The 19883-nt window shown below is 38.6% G+C and overlaps 2 protein-coding genes across 3 annotated transcripts in view; one reads left to right on the top strand and one right to left on the bottom strand.

Moving 5' to 3' along the window:
* Dnajc24 (DnaJ heat shock protein family (Hsp40) member C24) overlaps window positions 1–12034 on the top strand; it is a 42000-nt gene extending 29966 nt beyond the window's left edge. Inside the window, exons 4-5 of the mRNA XM_041679295.1 lie at window positions 5052–5120; window positions 10679–12034. Coding sequence (XP_041535229.1) covers window positions 5052–5120; window positions 10679–10809 — 200 coding nt within the window. The 3' untranslated portion in view covers window positions 10810–12034. The remainder of the gene's footprint in view (window positions 1–5051; window positions 5121–10678) is intronic.
* A 71-nt stretch (window positions 12035–12105) lies between these two features.
* Window positions 12106–19883, bottom strand: part of Immp1l (inner mitochondrial membrane peptidase subunit 1) — a 49090-nt gene continuing 41312 nt past the window's right edge. For both annotated transcript variants that reach the window (XM_041679294.1, XM_041679293.1), the window contains exons 7-8: window positions 13365–13475; window positions 12106–12279 (exon numbers count right to left, since the gene is read on the bottom strand). In XM_041679294.1, coding sequence (XP_041535228.1) covers window positions 12211–12279; window positions 13365–13475 — 180 coding nt within the window. In that variant the 3' untranslated portion in view covers window positions 12106–12210. The remainder of the gene's footprint in view (window positions 12280–13364; window positions 13476–19883) is intronic.

The raw sequence follows: 19883 nt of genomic DNA, 5'->3' as shown, positions 1-19883 counted from the left end.
TTCCTTATTTTCTTGTGTTCTGATACAGAGTTCAGTGGTCAAATTATAAGATAATAACAGTTAAAATAGTTACTATTTTTACACACTGCAGCTGTGGTAATTGCCTTTTAAATATTGTTTCAATACCCTTGTGAGGACGATAGCATTACCTGTTTCCAGGGGCAGACAAACCTCGTGGTTTTCTAATTTCACCACGGTCATACAGCTAGTGACAAAGGATTCCAAGACACTTTCTCTAGTCTTAGAGTATCTGGCTTCCAGGTTTTCTACAACTAGTGTATGGTCCACCATCCTTGCATCTAACTAGTCAGAGATGAGGGGTTCTGTCGATCTGGAGAAGAGACTGGGCCTTTGTCTGCTGTTGTATCCATTTCATGGTAAAGCACAGGAATCGAGCTTTAGTGTTTCATTTGCACTTACCGTATCCCTTCTTGCCCTCCCTCCCCTACTTCCCATGGGACCTCACTTTGTGCCTGGTGTGCCCTTGAGCCCCTTGCCTTTTGACTCAGCTGCAGGAGCGCCAGAGTAACAGGTGTGCACCCAGCCCAGGTGCATGTTTTGCAAAAACTCCACCCTTAATTTCTTTTCTTTGGAGTGGAAAACATTGTAATTGTGACTTTAATTTTCAAGTCAATGTTGCCCATTTCTCAGCCCCTTATCAGAGACCAAGAATAGCAATATAACAACAAGGACAGATTCGTCTTCCTCTGTGGGAAATCTCATCTCTATAGTGAAATGCTCTTTAAAGTGAGATGATTTTAAAATCAAACAACTTGAGTAAAGATAGAGAATGTGGAGCTAGAACCAGAGGGCAGCACTGGTGTTGGGTTCTCCGTATGTACATACACAAGTCTTAGAACTGGGACAGTATATTTAAGCCTTTGACTGCATCACCAGAAAAGTAGTAATTTCTCCATGAGAGCATTTGGGGGTGATGGCCCTTGGAATAAATGATACATGAATGGGACAGACAGGCCTGTGGGTGCACTTGATCTCTTGGCCATTATTCAGTTGAGTGAGGCTTTTAAACACCTCAGCCTAGTGAACAGTATGAGCCCTCTCCCAGAGTTTCCGGTTGCTGCTGTTTTAAATTTTACTTACTGGTTTTTCTTTTCTTTTCTTTCTTCCTTTTTCTTTTCTTTCTTTCTTTCTTTCTTTTTTTTAAATATATTGTAGCTTCGGTTAGAAATTTTCGTGGGATGAGAAATGTAATTATTTGGCTATTAAAGGGTTGCTTTAGAAATTTGACTATCATTAGGAAGAAGGTTTTAAAGACTGGAATTCCATTGTCTTAGAAGAAGTAAGAAATATTTATTGATTCCTAAATGGGGCTGGAGAAACTTTCCCTCTTTAGAAGGCTGTGAATGACTCAGCGAGAGCTCTGGTGAGCTTGGCTGAACCGAGCTGCTAATAGTTATTTAATGTTATTCGTCAGTGTGAATGAATCGCTGTAGATTTTCCTTTTAATCTCTTTGAATTGCAGGCTCATAAACCTCTCTGACGAGCCCTGCCAGTGTTGTCTTAGATCCCACTGTTGAGACAATGGAGCCACAGAATTCTTTCACCTCTTGTTGTCAGACAAACCCAATAGAATGCCAGGTCAGAAGGGCCCATACTTCTAAAGATTGAAAGATTCTTTTTCAAGTAACCACATAAATTATGTGATTTTATCATTATATTCCTTAGGAACCTCACTCTAACTCTAATGCCCTGCTTTTGATACATAAAAGTAAAATTGGAAGGTGGGGGGTTGGGGATTGTCTTGTCTCATTTGGCTAAGCTTGTCAGTATGCCACAGTGTGAACAGACCTTCATATTCCTAGATAATCAAAAGAGTTGAACCCATTTTCTAATAAAGAATCAAATTCTGCAGTCACTGCACTCAAGATAGAGTAAGCACACCAAAGCAAGCAGTGTGTTCTTACAAGTGGCTATGGGTTGTTTTGTCCTTTTGGAGTTTTGTTTCTTTCCTCTGTTTTTGTTGTTGCTTTATGTTTTTTTTTTTTTCCCAAATAGTTATTGCCATTATGTAGGGAAAAAGGGATTCAATTTTAAGATCTTGGATTTAAAGTGTGTTTCTTTTCTCGATGTTAGTAGTGTCATGTTTTCACAGGAACACTTTGAGGTGGGTTTGCATTTCTAGTCATTGCAAGGAACAAAAGTGTGCGTGTGTGTGTGTGTGTGTGTGAGAGAGAGAGAGAGAGAGAGAGAGAGAGAGAGAGAGAGAGACTGCAAAAGAAAACAAGCACATCTGTTTTGAAGATGCCCTGCCTGATTACTACAGAATTATCAGACCGCTTTGCTTTCAGGGCTCCTGCAAGTGGCTTTAGTAGACAGGGAAGAATTAAGATTTTAATTACAACCACAGTGGTGGACAAGCAGAGATCATTGTTTTAAATGAAAGAAAGAAAAACACGCTGATTTGCTTGTACTCCTTCCTTATAATTGTAGTGGGGGTTGGGGTGGTAGGGTGGAATTTGCTGTTGCCCTATCCTTGGACACCTGCCCTCAACAAAGGATCTCGGTGACCCCCCACTGCCCACATTTAGATTCACCTTTTACTTTTCCTGTCCGGGGTCTGTTCATTATGCGGTCCTCCAGGGATCCAATTTTCCCCTGAGCTAATCACCCTAGCCTTTTCAGAAGTTGTTAGATTATTGTCTTTTCAAAGGACAATCACTTTTCTTAAAGAAAAAAAAAAAACTCATTTCTAATTTTAAAAATGGGACCACTAGAATTTCGGATACACTGCTTTTAAAATCTTTCTGTTGAAGTGTAGCATGTGTATGTGCAGAGAGGTTCAGAATCTCATGTCACCAGAAGCACACCAATTTAACTAGGAAGCTCCCACGACTTGTGGGCAGCACACCTTGCCCCTCCACACTTTTCCTGAGATGTTTCATGCTTGTTGATGTCAGATTCTGATTTTTAAAACCACTCACAGAGTTTTGTGCACACAGTATTGAATGAGCAACATCTATGTTTCCATAGTCACAAAACTCCAATATATTCCTTTCAACTCTGATCTTTGGCAGAAAAGGAATCATTTTTGTGTTCTCTCTTCTTCACCATGAGATGGGCTATGCTAATCTTTTAACTAAGAATAGGTGCTACTCCAAGGGCCCTGTGCATAGGGACCAGAGGAAGAAAAACTAATGAAATGTGGTTGAATGATAGAGTGGGACACCGAAAAGTAACTAGATCAGAATAACAGCTGCTTCCCAAGAGAAAAGCCGAAATTTGCAAGATAGTTCTCATTTATTATTTATTTTTAAATACAATAGCACCATGGGCATTTATGAATGTTTATCCTTTTAACACAGCATATTCTGGATATCCAAGTTAGATCAGGCTGAGAAAGCTAACTTCCCCAATCTACTTTGCTTCAGTTGGGTTCAGAGAATACAAAAAAAAAAAAAAGATACCCTAGTAATTTAGTTGCAAATTGATACTTGTTTGTTCTCCAAAAAGGTCTTTTCACTATGAATTATCTCTATTTTTCAAATATTAATTTCTTAATTCTAGCAAAGCTGACCCTTCTGAATAAGAGATTAAAACATAAGAATTTTTTTTCTGTCCCTGAGACTTTCAAATTGAATATATATATGGCACATACCTATAATCCCAGCACTTGGGAGGCAGAGACAGGTGGATTTCAGTGAACTCAAGGCCAGCCTGATCTACATAGTAAGTGTCAAGATAGCCAGGGCTATGTAAAGAGGCCCTGTCTCAAAGAGGGGAAAAAAGGAAAGAACAAGTCAAGTAGGCATGGTGGCTCTTCCCTATAATTTCAACATTCAGGAGGCAAAAAGACTGCCATGAATTCAAGGCCAGCATAAGCTACATGTAGTATGTTCAAGTGTGGCCTGGACTATAAAGTAAGACCTGGTCTTCTCAGGGGGTGGGGGGAAAAGGGAGGAAGAAGCTAGAACAGATAAGCAAATATACTTTGTATAGGATATGCAAAGTAAGTTTGTTTAGGAACTGCTTAGCATACTATAAATTATTTATAAGCTATTCAGTGGGCATAGATAGATGGAAGAGCTATCTCAACCACAAGAGAAAGTCTGTGTCTTGATTTTAATAGACTGTTGGTACCCAGTAAATATGATGTAGTATACTATTTGACATAGTTTAGTAGGAAACTATGGTAGGTTCAAAATATTGTATAATCTTTTCATTTCTTTTTAAGTCATGTAACTCACCAATACATTCTGAACGGGTAGTTGTTACATATAATTAAGTCGCTGGCATGCAGACAGCAGAACAAAGTGAGAAGACTAGTGAGACAGCTAACGGCGTTTGGAGTCAGGGAAGTTGCTGAATTTCAGTAAGGGGCTCTTTTTTTCTTAAGCATTAACTTCTGAAAGAACAATAGACACATACAGGAATACAGAAATAAGGTTTCCCATCAGTGGTTGCTTTCTTTGCTGAAAGTCTATGTGCTTTAAGTGAGATTTCATGCTTCTACTACCCAGACCATACTCTTATTATATTTAGATATATTCATGGCTTAGACCCTCAATCTGTAGCGGAATTCTTTGGCCCAGGAAATAGCAAAAGATGCACAGAACACAGCTGTGCTGTGGGATTACCAAAGTCCCCTCTCTTTAGTTTCTCTTTACTCTTTTGCCAGCAGATGAGCAGCAGCCCCTGTGTTTGTAGAGCTTTGCTCTTTACAGCACCTCTGGCCTGATCTCATTTGATTTGAAAAATACCCATTAGTCTGCTTGAGCTGCCCTAACAAAACACTGTAGACCGCGTAGCTGAGCAGAATTTATTTCTCATGGTTCTGGAGGCTCAAAAGTTCAAGATCAAGGTGTTGGTCAGTTCTATTCCTTATGCGGCCTGTTCTTCTGGATTGCTATTGTTCTTTTATGGACTTTCTTCTATACCTGGTGGACATGGACTAAAAGCTCTCTGCCTCTGTGCTGATGTCAAAAGCATTAAGCTAGTTTGAAAACAGTTAATAATATGGGTTTGAATGGCCATACTGGAGATGCATTATGAGAATTCCTCATTATCAAATTGTCTCATTTTGTATTCTACAGAAGCTGAATTAAGAAGTATGGGGCCAGTAGACACACAAGTCTACCTTGAAGAAATGTCCTGGAACAAAGGTTGGATTTTAGTTTATTTTGTTGTATCCACACTGAAGAGAAATATTAGGATTTATATTTATTTATATTATCTATATCTATCTATCTATCTATCTATCTATCTATCTATCTATAGAGAGCTTTACCTTTCTACATACATCTTTGTTGGGCCTGCTATTATCAACTTTGCTTATTGAGCTATTATATGACCCATTTCTCATTATTTTCTATTCCAATTAAGTATATAAACGTTTTTCATTTTTTACTGCTTTAATTTTTGCATTATTATCTGTAATAAGGTTAAAGAAAAAAATTTAAAAGTTATAATATTCTTCATGCTGACAAAGTAAGTTCCTGTCAGAATTTCTTTTTGCCCTTATATGGGATCAGAAACTGATACGAGAGGCCTCTTAATGTTCAGGCCTTCTGCTTTAAAAGAGCTTGCTGTTTTTCTTTGCTCTCTCTTTCACTGTTTGCTTTTATCTGAGCCAAGGCCTCATGTGTAGCCTGATCTCATCTCATCTGAAAATAACTGTTAGCTTAGAATGACCTTGAGCTTCTGAAAGCCAGGACTCCAGGCACAAGCCACCACACACTGTTATGCTAGGACTTTCCTAACACTATCTGTTTGATTGTCCTTAAGAAAAATCTCTTGCTCCCCTTGCCTTCCATAAAGTCATGTCTTCTTTCCATTTTCTTTTACTAGAATATTAAAATTGCATTAACCAATATAATTCCCACATTCTTCTGTTCTTTGAAATTGTTCTGATTGCACATTATTAAATTAGGAAACACCACTTATTAAGTGGAAGCCGTGATCATTATACTTCAGTACTTCTCTGGGAAAATACAATTACTAGTTCTTAGAATTTTGTGTCTACTCTTAACTCTGTCAGTTTGTTTTTCAGCGTCGGGTTCTGTTCCCTTCAAGGCTAATAGAAACTCACTAATGAATGTAGTGCTGTTATAGACACAGCCATCCTTCTTGAAACCAAGCTTCATTTTTCATGGCAAATTCTTTACATAGTACTCTATGCAGAGGGCACAAGCATCACTGACTTAGAAGAGGAATTGTGTCTTTGCCTAGAGAACCACTCTGTGTTTAGCCACCCAAGTAAAATTCTGCGGTCTACTCATATTTACTATGAATAACCAGAGTTCTGTGTCTTTCTTGTAGTAAGAGGAGGGATAACTTCTGTGGAAGCAAGAGTGGCCTGTTCTTCATTGCTAACTTCTGGAGAGACACACTAGAATGTAACAATTATTTGAGATTTGTCCAACTAAATATATTTTTTAAAAAAATATACTTTGGGGGCAGGAGTATATATACTCTTGGCTTGCATTTAGATGTTTCACTGGTTCAGAGCACTGGCTGCTTTTGCAGAAGACATGGGTTCAATTCCCAGTACCCATGTGGCAGTTCACAGTGTCTGTGTTCCAGTTCCAGGGGATTTAGCACCTTCTGACTCCTGCCGGCACTGCACACCTGTGGTACACAGACATTCATGCAGACAGAATATCCATCTATGCATAAACAAATTTAATTTTCTTTCTTTTTCTTTTTTTTGGGGGGGGGGGGGAGTTGTTTCTCAAGACAGGGTTTCTCTGTGTAACAGCCCTGGCTGTCCCAGAACTCCCTCTGTAGACCATGCTGGCCTCAAATGCCTGCCTCTGCCTCCCAAGTGCTGGGATTAAAAAACGTGCACTACCATAGACTGGTTACAAATTTAATTTTTTAAAAAATATAGTTTGAGTCCTTATTAATCATTAGATGTTTATTTGCTCATTAAAAATTAGTTCTTGATGTAGTTTATACTTTGCTTGCTAATTTTCTCTATTAGCATGAAATTATTAAAAGCTGATTTTTGTAATTTTTTCATTAATATTTGAGCATTTTGATTATGTAGTTTTAAGATTTTATTTAATTTTCTTTTGTTTTCTTAAGGGAGGGTCTCATGTAATCCATATTAGTGTCAAACTGGCAAGACAGAGATGGAAAACCCTGAACTCCTGATCCTCCCGCTCTCTTCTGTCAAGTGCCAGAATTACAGACATGTCTCACCATGCCCAGTCTAAAATTTTATTTTAAATTCAAAACATGGATTGGTGGTTTAGTCAATAAATACATGGATTCTCTGATACAAGTGGAAATTCCCACATAGTAAAGCCAGTACAGAAAAGGGGATCACACCAAGAATTGTCAGAAGGATGTCTTCCCCTGGGTCATTGTGGGAGGAGGTGCACTTGCCCACATGCAGGCCACAGGTTGATGGTAGAATGTTCTCTCAGTTGCTTCTCCACATTATTTTTTGAGTCTTTTCACTGAGTCCAGTTCTCCGATTGGCTAATCTGTGTCTACGTGTTTCCACTCTCTCCTGATCCACCAATACAGGGGCCATAGGTATGTGCAACCACAGCTGGCCTTTATGGGATTAAACTCAAATCATCCCGGTATGCAGGAAGCACTCTACCCACTTAGTTATTTCCAAAGCCTCTCCTAAAATCATCTTTCTAGTAAAAACATCAACACAACCCTAGCCGTGGACAATGAATCAATAAGAAGCATAGTTATATGCATAATCTTCGATAGCTCAGCCTGGGGCTATGGCACATTGCTACAGTGCTTACCTAACATGCATGAGGCCCTTAATTAATCCCCATTACTGCCAAGAGGAGAAAGGGGATGATTAAAACAGAGTATCTTTGGTACTCATTTAAATTAAGTTATAAAGATGGACATAATCCTTACCCTCCTGAGAAAAATGAGCAATATCTTTATGAAGTCTGGATTCTGACAGGAGTATTAAAAACTAATATAGGTTTGAAACTAACTATATGGTTAGAAAAAATCAGTATTAGCATATGAAGCTAATAAAGGTCTATCAGGAGGGCAGTTTTAATCCTTCAGGGTCATTTTCCCAATGGCCTTGGGTGGATGAAGATCCAACAAAGGAGAAGTCGTGAGTGTGCACATGAGAGACATGGCCCAACAGTGCATTTTCTTATGCTGAAAACATGTCTCTGGAAATACTGGGACACTGGAGCTAAGCTTTGTATGGTGATTTTGATGACTATATCTAAAAATGGTTTATATAAAAATACTGCATTAAGACTTCAGTGAAGATAAGAAATTTCAGCAAGATGTGAAGATGAACTCCCAGGTGGCCCATGATGCCTTCTGTACCACTTATGAAATGTGTCACCTCAGATTGCTTGTGTTCATTGAGGTAGTGTTGCGGGAAGGGCTGCTTGTTCTTCCCAGCCGCCCGGCTAGTTTACACCCAAAATCATACAGAAACCATATTAATTAAATTAATGCTTGGCCCATTAGTTCTAGCTTCTTATTGGCTAACTCTTATATTAATTTAACCCATTTTTATTAATCTGTGTATCACCATGTAGCAGTGGCTTACCAGGTAAAATTCCCAGCACCTGTCTCTGGTGGCTCCATGGTGTTCCTGACTCTGCCTCCTTTCTAGGCATGCCATTTAGTCTCCCCTCCCCCACTCCCCGCCTACCTAAGTTCTGTCCTAGTAACAGGCCAAAGCAGTTTCTTTATTCATAATGTTAATCGCAGCACACAGAGGGGACACCCACATCAAGGCAGTAAAGGTATGTGTTGTGGGGACTTACTTTAGGATACCTAATGGCATATATATAATTTTATATGGATTATGTTATATAATATTTATACAATAAATACATATGCCAAGAAAGAAAGAAAGAGAGAGAGAGAGAGAAAGAGAGAAAGAAAGAGAGAGAGAGAGAGAGAGAGAGAAAGGAAGAAAGAAAAGTCCAGTAGCAAAGCCAGGTATGGTGGCTTCTTTACTTTTTGAGACAGGGTCTCACTATGTACATCTGGCTATCATGGAGCTCACTATGTATACCAGGCTGGCTTCAAACTCACTGAGATCCACCTGCCTCTGTTTCCCAAGTACTAGGATTAAAAGCTTGGGTCACCACAACCTGTCATCCCAACACTTAGGAAGCTAAGGCAGGAATATTGCAGAGTTCAAGGCTATTCAGTAAGACCCTGTCTCAAACAAACCAAAAATAGATGAACAAACAACCAACCAACCAACTAAATAAATGGAAGAAGACAGCAAGAGCAAAAAGAAGGCTTGACAGATCTGAGCCCTGCACGGTGGAAGAACCAACACGTGTACTTTATCTTCTCACCTCTGCACATGGCATGGCACATGCACAATAAATAATATCAGTAATAATAATAAATAAATTTTAAAGAAAATCAATTTTAGATAATCAACTACTGACTTTGAAACATGCTATATATATGCTGGTTTAAACAGGGGAGACGTTTACATTTTTTTCTTTTAGTTTATTGAGATAGGGTTTCCTTGTGTAGCCTTGGCTGTCCTGGAACTCACTTTGTAAACCAAGCCGTGAACTCAGAGATCCACCTGCCTCTGCCTCCAGAGCGCTGGGAGTAAAGCCATGTACAACCATGTGCAACCAGGTACAACCATGTACAACCATGCCCACTGATATTTGCATTTCTAAGTTCGAAATGAAGTTATTTTCTGTTTATGGAGAAAACACACACTGTGATAAAGGATAAAAAGTGAGAAGAGATTTAGGTTTTCCTTTTGGATATGACAGCTCATAAAGTTGGCTTCATTGCCCATTTTTCCAAGACTGCATTTTATACAGCGGAAGCACAAGGCAGCTGAATCTTATTTTTGCCTCTCCCTCCCTCCTTCCGCAGAGTGAGCTCTAAATGTAGTGGACTTTGAGCGTAAGCTGTAGCGTCCTGTGCCCACTGGAACGTCATTTGTCTCTAAGTTGTGGGGGCAGTGAAGTCGATTCTGACCTGCTGAGTTCTGAGAACTGTGATACTTCCCAGAGAGAGTGAACTAGAGCAGCACTGGGTTCAGAGGTTTGCATTCAGAGGACAGACAGTAGCATCTAAACTTCCCATCTCCACCACTACCAGCAGATGTGCAGCTACATGCCTGCAATTCTGGCACCCAGAGGCTGGGTCAGGATCACTAGAGTTCAAGGCCATCCTATGCTACATAGCATAACTGGCTTTACAAATAAAATTTAACTACAAAGCAATCAGTTATATAACTCATAGGAAAAATCAAACAAAAGCAAACACTTCATATAGTATTGTATTTGAGTCACCTGATTGTAGAATGACATGGACAGCTTGAGTTGGCCCCCTTCTCCAGGAGAGACTTCAAGTACTGTGCCCCTTTGATCCTCACTGGAACATCTTAAATGCATTGCTGAGTATATAAAATTTGCAGAATTCTTAAGACAACTAAAAATTTCAAAGATTATTCTCAGCATCCTTTGCTCTTCCCCATCCGTGAATACTGAATACAGTGAACCAGTCTATCACAATTGATAGAGACTGTTTAATAATAGATAAGTATGGAAAGACTGTTCCTGTGTGAGAGAATCTTTCCAGCTCTCTTTTAAACTGATTTTTATCTGTACCTGGCTTCTTTGTTTCATTTTACAGTTCTCTGGATCATGTTCTATATTTTGAATGGTTTTAGCAAAGTAGATGACTGTAAACATTTGAGGCATTATTTCTGTTTTCTTTTCAGATGATGGGTCTTTCTCTCTGACCTGCCGATGTGGGGGAAAATACACTGTCTCCAAGGATGAAGTGGAAGAAGTGAACTTAATTTCTTGTGATACGTGTTCACTGATTGTGGAACTTCTTCATCAGCACTGAACCGCGCAGTCCTACAGTCATTTAACTAAGTCAGCATGGTCCAGAGGCCACTCGGGCTTCAAGGAAACAGATGCTGTCTTACTACATGTATAAATTGCCAAGATAGTATAAGATCTTCAAGCAAAGGCCACTTTAGATTAACAAATTAATTCAGTATTATATATATATATATATATTTACAGGATATCACAAAAAGGACTTCGATTATATTTCTGAATTTTTATCTAACTTTTGTTTTCTCCTTGGTACAAAATAATAAAGTATTTATTTTTATATAGTTTATGTTTTTAGTTTTTACAGTTTATTCTTTATAGTTACTAAGGGTTTTGTTTTTTGTTTTAATCTTTACAATGCGTGTGCTTGTGTGCCTGTGTGTGTGCCTAAGGCACAGGACAATAAGTGAGTCTATGAGGAGCTGATTTTTCTCTTCTTTCCCCATGTGGTTCCCAGAGGTCATATTTGGGTCCTCAGCCTCGTGGTGAGTGCCTTTACCGGCTGGACCATCTTGCTGTCTCTAATTAGGAAGCTGATGTAGACGATAGTGCTCTGAGTCACTGAAGTTGTAGCCTATTGTTTATCTATTTCACATTCCCAGGCATTTACATAAGATTAGGATTTTGTGAACAAAGTGAGAGCCCAGCTCTACCCTAAACAAGGCTGGCTATGACCACTCAGATGTTATTTGAAAGCTGGTAAAGAAGACTAAGTGTTAGAAAACGTGACTCTAATCCTGGCCCTGGGTGTCTAAAGCTCGTTAACAGCTTATCTTAACTTCAGATCGAAATTAGGAAGAGAAAACTTTAAAAACTTGGCATTCAGATTGGACTTTTAATTGCCTCCATTTAGGACTAAGGAGCCATTCCTTTCCTCAGTGGTGTGGCGAAGGTGATTTTACAGTGAGTGCTCACTGACTGCAACAGACTCTAGATGTCATTCCCGGGTGGCCTCTTTCACATACCGTTTTGTTTACAGTGTACATCAGAATGCATGTGACAAACACCGAGGCCCTATGGAGCACCTTTGATTTCTGTCTAACTCTTGGTGCTGTCAGAAGAACACAGACTGGGAATGCATGGTCTCAGACTTCGGTGGAGACAGCTGACATATGAGGCACACTTGAGAACAGATTGCTGTCATTGGACAAGCACCACCAAAATTCAAATATGAGGTTAAGATTTCTCATCCAAGATATTCTGATATCATAAAATCAGAAGGGAAACTTGTTTGGGATTTTTATCCAAATACTTTCAGTTATTGTATATTGCAGAATGTAATGTTTACTCTTAAAAACAAAAATAAAACTGAGTAGCAAATAGTTTATTTGTAAGTTCATGGTTTCAACTGCAGTAATAAATTCATTTGAATAGGAGACAATAATCAATTCAAAAAAGTAAATGCTTGCTAATCATCAGAAAATCTGTGGCCATTTGGGCTGTCACGCAGAAATCCAAAATCACTGAAAGGCCAAATCTGTAAAATGAAAATACAGTGGAAGATAATTAATGAAACTTCTTTATCATCTTGATGTTCTCTTTTCCTATTCTGTGAGATAATACAGTGCATTTTCTTCATAGGCTACTCTGAAAATAAACTTCTGTATGTAGCCTGGAACATTCAAACATAGTACCAGAAACCATGTTTGTTTAGTGTATCCGTATAGATTTGTGAAGTCCTGTCTTCTTTTACCATTCTCAAATAAGTTACACTACCAGCATATGGTACCTGATACTTTAAAAAAGCTGTCTGCATGTGGCATTTGTTTAGGTAAAAAAGAATTCTAGTCAGGTGGTGGTGGCACATGCCTTTAATCCCAGCACTTGGGAGGCAGAGGCTGGTGGATCTCTGTAAGTTCAAGGCCAGCCTGGTCTACAAGAGCTAGTTTCCAGGACAGGCTCCAAAGTTACAGAGAAACCCCATTTCGAACCTCCTCTCGCCCCCCAAAAAGAATTCTGAACATTATATACTTGCCTTTTGATAAAGGGGGAGCAGATGTGGTGACACACACCTGTAATCCACACCCATGACACTAACACTTATAAGACAGAGACAGGGTGGAGAGTTTAAGACCAGCCTGGAATACAGAATAAGATTCTGTCTCACAACAAAATTACATCAGTCAATAATGGAGGAACCACTGAAGATTGGGCAATGTCAACCAAGGCATGTATATTCATTATATGCCTGCCTATGGTTTGCTGTATTTGACGTGGTCCACCTGCATCCCAAGTAGACCAAGCCTGGGCTGCTCTTGAAATGCCAAGATCTGACTACGGCTGTAAAAGTCACATGACAGAATTTGATTTCTATAAACTCAAAGGCTCCCCAGGCTACCACTAGTTTAGTTTGGATATTATTCTAAAACCTTCTGTTATTTCCCATAGGAGCAGGAAGGGGCGAGGATACAATTTTGTCCATAGCTCTTAAAAAACGGTCATCAAATGTAGTCACTGCACCAGTTAAGTCAACTTACCAGCCCATGGATTTCAAAGTTCAATCTGAGAGAACCACTCCTTGACCCAGAGAATAAAACTAGCATTTTAGGCATTAAAGCATACCTTAAAGAAGATCCGTCCTCGTATTAGTCCATATGGAATAGGTCCGTAGTACCTGGAGTCTGTAGAATTCTGTAAGTTGTCACCTTCTAACCAAACATGACCTGTTGGCACCTGGAATTAGTAAAAATAATCAGGCCCTTTTTAGAAACAAGAAGACCACAACAGAGGACCTACCACTAAAAATACATCCTTAAAGGTCCAGCACTGTGGTGTGAACCTAGTATCCCTCACATTCAGGAGACTAAAGTAGGGGTCATAACTTCAAAGATAGCTTGGGCTACACAAACACTATGTAAAAAAGACTACATTTGGAAGTAGAGCATATACCTAAAGTCTTCCTTTATATGTGTCACAAGAATTGCTATTTTTGTTCATTTCTTTCTTTTTAAATTTATTCACTTATTAAAGATTTCTGTCTCTTCCCTGTCACCGCCTCCCATTTCGCTCTCCCTCCCCCAATCAAGTCCCCCTCCATCATCAGCCCAAAGAGTAATCAGGGTTCCCTGCCCTGTGGGAAGTCCAAGGACCACCCACCTCCATCCAGGTCTAGTAAGGTGAGCATCCAAACTGCCTAAGCTCCCACAAAGCCAGTACGTGCAGTAGGATCAAAAACCCATTGTCATTATTCTTGAGTTCTCAGCAGTCCTCATTGTCCGCTATGTTCAGCGAGTCTGGTTTTATCCCAGGCTTTTTCAGACCCAGGCCAGCTGGCCTTGGTGAATTCCTGAAAGAACATCCCCATTGTCTCAGTGTGTGGGTGCACCCCTTGCAGTCCTGAGTTCCTTGCTCGTGCTCTCCTTCTGCTCCTGATTTGGACCTTGAGATTTATGTCCGGTGCTCCAATGTGGGTCTCTGTGTCTCCTTTCATCGCCTGATGAAGGTTAATATTCAGGAGGATGCCTATATGTTTTTCTTTGGGTTCTCCTTCTTATTTAGCTTCTCTAGGATCACTAATTATAGGCTAAATGTCCTTGGTTTATGGCTAGAAACCAAATATGAGTGAGTACATCCCATGTTCCTCTTTTTGGGTCTGGCTTACCTCACTCAGGATAGTGTTTTCTATTTCCATCCATTTGCATGCAAAATTCAAGAAGTCCTTGTTTTTTACTGCTGAGTAGTACTCTAATATGTATATATTCCATACTTTCTTCATCCATTCTTCCATTGAAGGGCATCTAGGTTGTTTCCAGGATCTGGCTATTACAAACAATGCTGCTATGAACATACTAGAGCATATACTTTTGTTGTATGATAAGGCCTCTCTGGGGTATATTCCCAAGAGTGGTATTGCTGGGTCCAGGGATAGGTTGATCCCAAATTTCATGAGAAACCGCCACACTGCTTTCCAAATAGGCTGCACAAGTTTGCATTCCCACCAGCAATGGATGAGTGTACCCCTTTCTCCACAACCTCTCCAGCAAAGGCTATCATTGGTGTTTTTTATTTTAGACATTCTGACAGGTATAAGATGGTATCTTAAAGTTGTCTTGATTTGCATTTCCCTGATCGCTAAGGAAGTTGAGCATGACCTTAGGTGTCTTTTGGCCATTTGAAGTTCTTCTTCTATTGAGAATTCTCTGTTCAGCTCAGTACCTCATTTTATAATTAGGTTGATTAGCCTTTTACGGTCTAGTTTCTTGAGTTCTTTATATATTTTGGAGATCAGATTTTTGTCAGTTGCAGGGTTAGTGAAGATCTTTTCCCAGTCAGTGGGTTGCCTTTTTGTCTTAGTGACAGCGTCCTTTGCTTTACAGAAGCTTCTCAGTCTCAGGAGGTCCCATTTATTCAATGAGGCCCTTAATGTCTGTGCTGCTGGGGTTATACGTACAAAATCTCTTTATTATATGGTTCCCAAACATTAGTTTGTAGAAACCTCAAACTAAGGTTGGAAGAAATGAAAACACTGTGGCAGTGTCATTAATTTAATAGACTTCAAAAGAGGTCATTAGGCTGCTGACTGAAAATGTGCCCTCCTGTTGTAATAACAGCATAAGCAGGGCAGCCAGTCAGCAACATCCCGAGGCCAGTTCCAAGGCCAGACCCATTAGAACGCTCATGATGAACTAAGTGGTAATGGATTGTGACATCAATTATGGATAATCTCATCATTTTATTGCAGTGGGCTTGTCAGAGTTCTAATTAAGACCCCTGTCCTGCCTTTGTACAGGCCATATCGTCACTGCCTTATATGTTGATAATAACCATCAAGAACCAGAAGGACCTATTATAAAACCATCAATTGCAAATTAATGACAGTGACCTTCTAATAAAATAAAAAGATAACTTCTTTATATAAACTGGTGTAAAGTTTTAAGTATTTGCTCAATTAAGAAGGTGATACCTTTCAAAAATTCATTCCTTCTATATGAGACATTCCCCCACTAATATCAACTCAATATAAACTTAGTGCTTTCTGGCAACAATCAGTAAACCACCTTTTTATGCTATTATTTTATAGTTTTTGTTACACAAGAAAAGTTGATTCATTTACCAGACTAAAGCAATATATTGGGAAGACTGCATTACTTTTGGTAAGGCTTAATAGGATGTTCAGTGTAATTTTATTTTTTTTGTATCACATTTTTTTGTATATTCTTACAAGCATTTAAATTTTAATTTCATTTTCATAAGATTATATTTCTGGGATATCTTGATTAGAGGAACTAGTTTCAGGTGCTAGAGGTACTAACATGTCTAGTACCTATACCATAAACTGATTGACAAGGCAATTAAGTGTAATATGGCTAAGTAGAAAAGTGAGCTACCTCCCTAGACTGCTTTTGTATATCTCTTTTCACTGTTTATGACAAAATAAACAAGCAGGTATTAATGTTATGATTTCAATTTTTGTTATTACTTTCTGTTACCCTTGTCATTAAATTTTTGTCAACCTAATTGTAAGAAATAGTACCTTTGCATTTTTATTTGCTTTTGTCTTACTTTCAAAAAATGACTTCGACATGTATGTGTGTGTGTGTGCGCGCGCGCGCACGCCAAAGAGTGCCTATGGAGGTTGAAGGACAACTTGAAAGAGTCAGTCAGTGCTCTTTTTCCACCTTGTGAATTATAAGAATTGAGCTCAGATCACTGCATCAGGATGGAGGCAGATACTCTCCCCTCTGCAATTTTGAGTGAGGCCAAATCTCTTTTTATGTATTTAGACGACAATGTAAGGCCTCTGGCTGTAGCTTAGTGGCAGAGTACTGCCTAGCATATATGAGACACTGCATTCATTCCCCAACACCCTCCCCGTCAATAAACAAGCCAAGAAAAACAAACAAAAGAACTACAATGCTCTTTGCTATGTCACTGATATTGCGGAAGTGTTTCTGTGCTTCCCACTACATTTCTTTGGTTTAACTGGCAGAAGGTTATTCTAGACATTTGTTTCCTGGTTGTATTTCATTCAGTTCAGCAGTGTTTGCACCTGCTTTGCATACAATGGTCCTCATGACCTCAGCTTTCCTGCCAACCTCCAAGTGTTTCTCCTGTAATATAATATAGACCTGCCTATATTAGCGGGCTGTGATCTCTCACAATATTTGTAGTTTTTACAGTATGTTCCACATGATTATAGATTTATATATTACATATTTACCTCTTACCTGTATGTTGCTTCTTATTTTATTTCATAAACATGTGAGTTCAATTCCATAAAGCACCTCAACCAGAGTGGGGCCTCACGTATTTGCTAGAGGTAAGTATTTGTAAGTAGACCTTCCTTTCATGCAGAATGACCTACTTTTGTCGTAGCTGTAACATGTTTCTTTGGAAATAGACAAAGAAAATGCAATCTATGGGATAATACAATTACAGAAAATAGTCTTCTAGAAGAAACAGAGGGCTGGAGATGTTCTTCAGGTTAGAGCTGCTCTGGCAGAAGACACAGTTTTGAATCCTAGCACCCACATCTTCTCATCACTATTTGTAACTCCAGACTCAGGGATCTTTTGGCCTCCATGAGCTCCAGGCATGCACATGGTGCATAGACATGCATGCAGGCAAAACACTCACACAAAATAATAGAAATAGCTAATTGAAAAAGAAACCCAGCCCATAGCTCCAGGAGCCTTTGAAAGGATGTGATCTGGGCTCACAAGGGATGGCATAAAAGAGGAACAAGAAAACAATGCATCCTTTATTTCATGTGATCTTTTAGAACATTCTATTGTGAACACACACTGTTACTGATGTTAAAGAAAAAGGAGCGGCCTATATTGACGTGCTGGCTCCTGTTTGTCCAATTCTCACATAGCTACTGCACATGCATCTATTTATAGTAAGGGAATAATCTCAGACTCGATGCTTCATGGAACATAGATGACCCAGGAGACAGTCTCATTACTCATGTTCCCTTTAATCCAAGAGCATCTCTTATGAAAGGAAAATCCCTTAAGTATGGATCTTTTATCTTGACATACTCAGATACTTTAAATAGTATGTTTGTAGGATATATACAATTATATTTTATTGATATATAATCATTGTACATAGTGTTAGATTTCCTATGGATAATTTCTTTGAAGCATATAATAAACTTTGATCATATCTGCTCTTCCTCTCCACTCCTGAATTTCCTCCCCCTGCATACTACTCTTCTCCCTTCTACTAGTCTCCCTTTTATTTTCATGCCAAACTTGTTTATACACATATGCATATATGACATAAGAGCATATACAGAGTTTTATGCATGTATAAATAAACTTAGGACCACAATTAAGAAAAAATACAATATTTGTCTTCATGTATTAGACTTATGTCAATATAGCCATCCCCACTTGCATACATTTCCCTAGCAAATGAATTTATTCTTCCATACCAGAATATAACTGTATTGTGTATATACACCGTTCTTTATACATGCAGCTCTTGACAGATGCAGAGGCTTATTCTATTAACTTGGCTATTGTGAACTATGATGCAACACACATGAATGTAGTAGGTTGTCTCGGGGTGCTTTAGGATAAATAGGATAGCTGGATCATGTTATAGTCCTATTTCTAGCTCTTTGAAGAGACTTCCATTATGGTCTGAATAGCTGCTAGTCCAATCTACATTCCTATCAGCAGTATAAAAATGGTCCCACATCCTTGCCAATATTTGTTTTTTGTTTGTTTGTTTTCTTAATGATAACCATCCTAACTGGGGTGAGATGGGAACTCAATGAAGTTTTAATTTCTGTTTCCCTAGTGGCTAAAGATGTTAAACAATTTATCATGTTGATTGGCCATTTCTACTTCATTTTTTGAAGATTGTCTCTTTGTTTTATTAGCTCATTATTGATTGGGTTATCTGTTTTGATTAATAGTTTTTGAGACTTTAAAAATATATTTTAGATATTCTCTGTCATATGTATAGCTACCAGATTTTATCTCATTTTGTAGTCTGTCTCTTCACTTGGGTATTTTGTTGTTTAAAAATGTTTTTTAACATCATGCAGTCCCATTTGTTAGTTCTTGATAATTATTACCTGACTTATTGGAGTCTGTTTCAGAATGACCTTTTCCATACCTGTATCTTCAAGCATTTTTTTTTCACTAATACTTTCCAAACTTCAGGTCTTACATGAAGAACTTTAATGCATTGTGAACTGACTATTGTGCAGGAGATGGGGTTATCAAGCATTTTCAGGGGGCTTGGGTAATCGAGCATTGTTCTTGTGCAAATGGCTACCCAGTTTTCCCAATACCACTTTTTTTTTTTTTGGAAAAAAATGCTTTTGGTATTTTAGTAAAAAGAAGAAATTAAATAAAAATCAGGTGGTTATAGGTGCATGGGTTTGGAACTTGGTCCTTTCTTGTATCCCACTAATCTCCATGTCTGTCTTTGAACCGGTACCATGCTCAGTTTGCCAATATGGTTCTGCAGTCAACTTGAAACAGGTGGTGTAGTAACTTCCAGCACTGTTCTTTTTGCTCATGTTTGCCTAGACTACTGAGGAAATTGTTTCTATATGAATTACAAGGTTACCTTTTTATGTTTCTGTAAAAAAGAAAAAAAAGTATCACAATTCTGATGGAGAATGCTTTTCTGTGCTGATCAATGAGAATGGGAAGCTTGTTCATCATATTCCTGTTTTCCTCAATGCACTCAGGAATTTGAATTTTTCAGTGTAAAATTCTTTAAGTATCTTGGTTAAGACCATTACTAAGTATTTTAGTAGACGTTGGTTGTTTGTAGTTTTTGTTTCTAAAGCTGTTTTCAATAGGACTAATTTTCTGATTTCTGTTTTTGGCAAGTTCCTTATTAGTAATCAGAAAAGCTACTGATTTTAAAATGTTTTGTATTTATGCATACAATTTCAATGGGGCCATAATGTCTACAAGTGTGGTACTGAGTTCATTTTAAAACATAAGAACACAGCCGGGCAGTGGTGGCACACGCCTTTAATCCCAGCACTCGGGAGGCAGAGGCAGGCGGATCTCTGTGAGTTTGAGACCAGAAACCCTGTCTCGAAAAACCAAAAAAAAATAATAAGAAGAAGAAGAAGAAGAAGAAGAACACAACCAGACTGTTGAT

The sequence above is a fragment of the Microtus oregoni genome, unplaced genomic scaffold, assembly GCF_018167655.1.
Source record: "Microtus oregoni isolate MIOR12 unplaced genomic scaffold, Mior012 000031F_ref0000149, whole genome shotgun sequence".
In the NCBI taxonomy this organism is placed as follows: Eukaryota; Metazoa; Chordata; class Mammalia; order Rodentia; family Cricetidae; genus Microtus; species Microtus oregoni.
The sequence above is the reverse complement of the archived record's forward strand: the minus strand, read 5'-3'. Positions and strand labels throughout refer to the sequence as shown.